This window comes from Acinonyx jubatus, chromosome B3, assembly GCF_027475565.1.
Source record: "Acinonyx jubatus isolate Ajub_Pintada_27869175 chromosome B3, VMU_Ajub_asm_v1.0, whole genome shotgun sequence".
NCBI lineage: Eukaryota > Metazoa > Chordata > Mammalia > Carnivora > Felidae > Acinonyx > Acinonyx jubatus.
In genome coordinates, this window is record NC_069386.1 from 143,003,138 (window position 1) to 143,009,142 (window position 6,005).

Consider the following 6,005-nt stretch of genomic DNA (forward strand, 5'->3'; position numbering starts at 1 on the left):
AGGGTATTGATCCCGCAGGCTTCCGCAGGATACGTTTCCCTCCATGTCGTGAGGCCACTGATGCCTGGGTTCTCTTTTTGTTTTTGTGTTCGTTGTCCTTTTTATTTTTCAGCCTGGCTTACTAGGAGTTGTCCTTGTGTCTGCACTGCTTAGTGCTGAGCCAGAGAGGGGTCAGAAGTTGTGCTTAGTTACCTAAGCCTTTAAGCTCCTGCCCTTTGCCGGTAGACGTATGTGTGGTTTGGGTGGTGCATCCACGGTTCGGGTGGTTTTGAACTCTTCCCCAGCTTTTATGTTTCCCCAGGGCCTTCCTGTGCGCCACTTCCCAGTGGCCCAGGGCTGCGTGCCCGGCTCAGGGCCTCCATGGACTTTGCCTGCACGTGTGTGCAGCCTCCCCGCCGCCCCCCGGGTGTGTGTGTGCGTCTGGCCCTCTGGTACTCTCACTCCAGGCTCTCCCTCTTGGGCTTCTACGTGGTCTGTTGGTCTGCTCTGGCCCCCAGCAGGACTGTGACCGAAGGCCAACGGAGCTGTGGGCTTTCTCTACGTCTTGCCTGTCAGGTGGACAATTTATGCTGACAGTGTTGCCACACAGGAGGGTCTTTCACCCCCTGCACCAAATCAGGGAAGCTCAGTCTGGCAGCGGAGATGCTGGTTCTCGTGTCCAGTCTGTCCCTGGCAACGCTTGGGTCCTAGGCTGCGCTGCTGGGGGCTATGGGCGGTGGCTGGGAGAAGCTGGCCCCACAGTTCACCTGAAGTCCGCAGTTCCTCATGAATCGGTGCTTCTCAGCTCGTTTGCTTTTCGTTAATTTCCAGAGCTTTTGCATGTTTGGGGTGGGGTTTTTTTTTTTTGACAATTTTGTCAAATTTCATAGTTGTTTCAGGTGGCAAGAAGATTTCCAGACCTCTTTATTCTGTCGTTGCTAGAAGTCTCTAGCTCTCTGCCTTTTTAAGCCGGTGGCATTCCCAGCTTGTCACAGGTGTCTAGAGTAGAGGACAGAAAATACCCTGTTCCATCCCGTGACGCAGTGATGTGTGGTGACAGGGCACCTCCACTCGTGGGTGAGGGACGGGGAGAACGAGGGTTGGTCTTAACCCCTGCTTTGCTCCATTTCGTGCCTGGTTTTGAACGTACAGTAGATTTAAATGTCTGCTGGTTGTAAGTATGTAAATCTTGACCTTTAAAAAACTTATTGTAGTTATAATTCTGGCTTTCAATCTTTTTTTAAATCCTAGTTACTGACTTTCCGGTTTTCAGTTACTGAGTATAATTAAGATGATTTATTTCTTCTTTAAATTGTAGTTTGTTCTGTCAGTCGAAACCAAGACAGAGAATTGTCCCTGCGTGGCATGAAAAGCCGTACGAATGGAATCAGGTGGGTGAGAAATCGAGTGCCGTGCGAGCCGCCTGCCCGGGAGTGATGGGCTCGGGGGAGTGAGGGGCCCAGAGCAGGGGCTGTGGAGGGTCCGGAGAGAGTAGAAAGGAACAGGCGATGTGGACGGTTCTGTTGAGTCATGGGGTAGCGTCACAGAGCAGACCGGCGGTCTCTGGATGGCGTGCCCTCTGTGATGCCCAGGCCGACTGTCCTGTAACTTGGGATAAAGCTGGGAGGAACATCTGGATCAGCTGTCAGGGCGCATCGGTGTTGCCTCCGTGTGCTCGGGCTGACAGCGTGCCACACACGGGGTGGCTTAAACAGCAGACGTTTATTTTCTCATAGTTCCCGGAGGCCGGAAGTCAGAGGTCAGGGCACCAGCACAGCCGGGTTCTGGTGAGAACCCCTTTCCTCGCTTGCAGGCCCGTGCCCCTATCCTGTGTCCTCACGTGGTGGAGAGCGTCGCCCTTAAGTCTCTTCTGAGAAGGGCTCTGATCCCGTCGTGGGGGCCTCGCCCTTGTGACCTCACGGAACCCCATTCACTTCCCCAAAGCCCTACCTCCAGACACCATCGCACTGGGGATTTGAACTTCAACATTAGAGATTTGGGGCACACAGTTCAGTCCATAGCAGTTGGGAAATAGGGCAGGGCCCATCCGGGGCACCTTGACTTTGACCGTGTATAATGTTTATGAAATAAAATAAAATTGGACTTGAAGGGAAGGAACTAAGGAGTTTGCAGCTTGACTCCTAGAGCCAAGGGCGTCTTTGTGAATGGACCCGCTGCGACGTGAGCCACGAGATGCCCCTGCAGGTGGTGCTTCCCGTCCTCAGTCGGCACGAGACTTTCTTCCTCCCCTGGGCACCGACCAGTGTCCCTCTTCAGAGCCCTCAGGACCAGGCCTGGAGCCAGCTCCCTGACAGGGGGGGACAGGAGGTGCGCTGGCCACCTCTCCTGCAGACTCTGTTGGGAGACTTAATCCGAGAGCAGAATTTTACTTTGAGGTTGATGTGCTTTAGAAAACGCACATACTTAGAAGCCAATAGCGGAGCTGCAGTTCGTGTGTACGTGGGGAGGAGCGTGTGGAGCTTTGGGTGAAGTCACTGGGTTACTGAAAGTGGCTCGTCAGACGCGCGGCATTGAGCGCTGTGAGAGACGGGAGGTGTTCTGGAATACGCCGGGAGACCAAAAGACTACTTTCTGCTGTCTTACGTGTCCGTGCATGTGTGTGTGTCCTTTTGATGATTCGTTTTACTTCCTTTACTTGATGTCTCGCAGGCCTTCTTCTAGAAAGGTCTGACTGGTCCTTTTGTCTGTCCCCTCAGGTGGATCCAAAGCTGGTCATGGAGCAGGCTGAGCGGGAGAGCGGCCGAGGGAAGAACACCTTTCTCTACCAGCTTCACAAACTGATTGTTCTCAGTGCCTAGGCGTGCCGGCGGGCCATGCCCCGGTTCCTCCCGAAGGAACCAGATCCGCCACGGAGCGGTGGATTAAAGGCTCCAGCTGTAGACTGACTTCTCTGTATCTGAGCATTACGGTCTTCGCCCACTGCATCCAAAAGGTCTTCCCCATCCTGGTTCCTCTTCTCTGTGGGTGGTGGCTGGAGAGTGGCATTTCTGTTCTGGTGGGAAGGATTGGAAAGTCTAGTCTTTTCCAGAAACAGAAAAATCACTGTGTTAAAGATTCTGGGATAACACCGTTCTGAAAGAAAGCTTTATTTGGAAAAAGAGCTATATTTTGCTTTGAATTTATTAAGGTAAACAGAAATAGACGATCTTACATGTAAGGTTCCAGAATGTGCTAGTATGTTCTATCTTGTTACAGTGATTTAAACCTGGGGTACAGGCAGAACCACGAACCCCAAACCCCGCAACAGGGAGCTGCATGTTTCTTACAACTGTGTGGCATTTTCTAATTTTCTTTTCTGTGAGGAAAAATATTTAATTTTGATAAAACTAACTTCAGTTTTGTATATTTTAGATTTTTACTTACGTTACAATTCGGAGTCCAAATTTTGGAAATCAGAGAGATTACCTGGCAACTAGTATTATCTGTGTTAAAGAATAAAAAAGCATGAGACCCAGTTTCTGTTTCTGACAGTTTTTAGTCAGAGGAGATTCAAATGTATTTCATTCTAAAACCTCTGAATTTAGAAAACCGGGAGAGGAGTAAGGGCTTCTCTGTGAAAACCGATTCCTGTCGGTCAGGGTTGCATCAGAGGAGCAGTCGCTGCAAAGACGGTGGCAAGGGGTCCCTGGTGGCCTCACACGGATGTCAGAGGGGCTGATGGGAGGAGGGTCCGCGAGGGCGGCAGGAAGGATCAGGGGAGCGGGCGCCTAGGCAGGCTGCTCCCAGCGGGCAGTTCGAAGCCCGTGAGAAAATCTGAGAAGCCTATGTATCTGGGGGCCGTGGGGTGGTGACCAGGAGCTCGCGTAGAGGTCTGGGCAACTGCCGTCTGGGGAGCTTCTGTAAACTGGGGGCCCAGCACTGTGTGTGTGTCCCTCTGTCGCCTGTGTCACACTCGCGCCCCCAGTCTTGCTCAGCTCCGAGCCAGAGTGGTCCAGGTGGGGGTTCTGGGAATGCACTCCCAGCCTCAGGCAGGAGGGGGGCACCTCGCTAGCAGCACAGCCCTTCCTGATGCCTGGGGCAGCCCGAGGCCTGCCTCCTCAGAAAGTCCTCTGTGAAAAGAGGCAGGATAGGCGCCCCCCTGCTGCCAGCTCTTTGCTTTGCGGGGTCCGAGGCATGCACCCCGCTGCAGGTGAGTGGCAGCCGGTCCCCGGGGCCGTCCAGCGCGGGGCCAGGTTAAGTCAGACGGTACCAGAAGTCTTGCTTAAAAAAAAAAAAAAAATCCAGCTTCTTCGTTTCTCTGGTTCTAACCCTTAAAGAAAACCATCCTGACTCTTTTTTCTGGAATTGCTTCCATCTTGCTAAGCATCGTAAGTAAAGTTTGCCCTCCATGATTTCCGCCACAGTCGTCGTTTACTTGCTGCTGTTTTGGCGAAGATTGAGCTCTTTATATCATTTGGTATCCGCGTTCCCCATCGCTCGACGTGGTCACGTCGGCGTGACTGGTTAATTCATTCTGTTCTCAGCAACTCCGGAAATCCTGCTCTCTGCAAAAGCCAGCAGCACGCTTGACGGCCCCGCCTGCCACAGAAGACAGGGCGTTATTCAGCGATCACACGGCGATGGTTCGTGTGCACGCTTCTCCAGTCCTGTGGGCCTTTAAAGCTTCATTTTAAGTCCAGTTCATCAGCGCGCAGTGTGCTCCTAGCTCTGGGTGTACAGTGTGGTGACGCAGCGTGTCCATACGTCACCCGCTGCTCGTCCTGATGGGTGCCCTCCTTTGTCCCCGTCACCTGTTTCCCCATCGGCCCCCACCTCCCCTCTGGGGACCGTCCGTTCTCTATGGTTAAGAATCTTATTCTTGGTTTGCCTCTCTCTCTCTCTTTTTTTTTTCCCTCTGCTCATTTGTTTTGTTTTTAAATTCCACGTATGAGAGAAATCATGTGGTATTTTGTCTTTCTCTGACTTCACTTTTGATACTCTCTAGCGCCATCCATGTTGTTGCAAATGGCAAGGTTTTCTTTTTCTGGCCGAATACCATTCCATCGTTTGTGTGTATGTATGTACACGTACACACACACCCCCCCCCCCCACATCTCCTTTCTCCGTTCATCCATTGATGGACACTTTAGTTGCTTCCATATCTTGGCTGCTGTACACAATGCTGGTATAAGCATAAGGGTGTTGCTAATTTTGGCCTTCTGACAGGTGGGATGGTATCTTACTGTAGTTTTGATTTGTATTTCCCTGATGATGAGTGATGTTGAGCATCTTTTCATGTGTCTCTTGGCCATCTGGATGTCTTCTTTGGAAAAGTGTCTGTTCGTGTTTTCTGCCCATTTCTTTACTGGATTGTTTGTTTTTTAGGTGTTGAGTTTTAGAAGTTCTTTATAGATTTTGGTTAACCGTTTATCAGATGTCATTTGCAAATATCTTCTCCCATTCTGGGTGGGGCGCCTTTTAGTTCTGCTGATTGTTTCCTTCGCTGTGCAGCAGCTTTTTATTTTGATGAGGTCTTACTTTTGTTTCCCTTTCCTGGGGAGATACATCAAGAAAGTGTTGCTGTAGCCCATGTCGAAGAGGTTATTGCCTGTGTTCTCCTCGAGGATTTTGATGGGTTTCCTGTGTCACATTTAGGTCTTTAATCTGTTTTGAGTTTATTTTTGTGTGTGGTGTAAGAAAGAGGTTGAGTTTCATTCTTTTGCATGTGGCTGCCCAGTTCTCCCAACACTATTTGTCGAGGAGACTGTCTTTTTCCCACTGGATATTCTTTCCTGCTTTGTCAGGGATTAATCAGCCATCTATCCCCATGGTCTTAAGGAGTTATTTATGCTCATAGTAATACACGTACAGGATATGGAATGAGAAGGTTAAAAGGGCAGGGAGTGAAAGGCCGTCCTGTCCCCCCCACCCCCCAGCCCTCACCCATGCGTTCGTTGGGCTGCGGACCCTGAGGTCAGCTGTGAGTAGAGCGTGCCTAGGCTCCCCGCACTCCCGGAGCTGCCGGTGCAGCGGGTACAGATGGGCGACAGACGGGGTGTCAGGAGACGCAAGAGCTGCGGGGGTCC

At 51.3% G+C, this 6,005-nt stretch overlaps 1 protein-coding gene across 5 annotated transcripts in view; it reads left to right on the forward strand.

Annotated features, from left to right (window-relative positions):
• The window catches only part of TDRD9 (tudor domain containing 9), a 117,106-nt gene extending 113,654 nt beyond the window's left edge, over positions 1-3,452 (forward strand). For all 5 annotated transcript variants that reach the window (XM_053225016.1, XM_053225018.1, XM_053225017.1 and 2 more), the window contains 2 exons: positions 1,298-1,370; positions 2,697-3,452. In XM_053225016.1, coding sequence (XP_053080991.1) covers positions 1,298-1,370; positions 2,697-2,798 — 175 coding nt within the window. In that variant the 3' untranslated portion in view covers positions 2,799-3,452. The remainder of the gene's footprint in view (positions 1-1,297; positions 1,371-2,696) is intronic.
• The last annotated feature ends 2,553 nt before the right edge of the window (positions 3,453-6,005 follow it).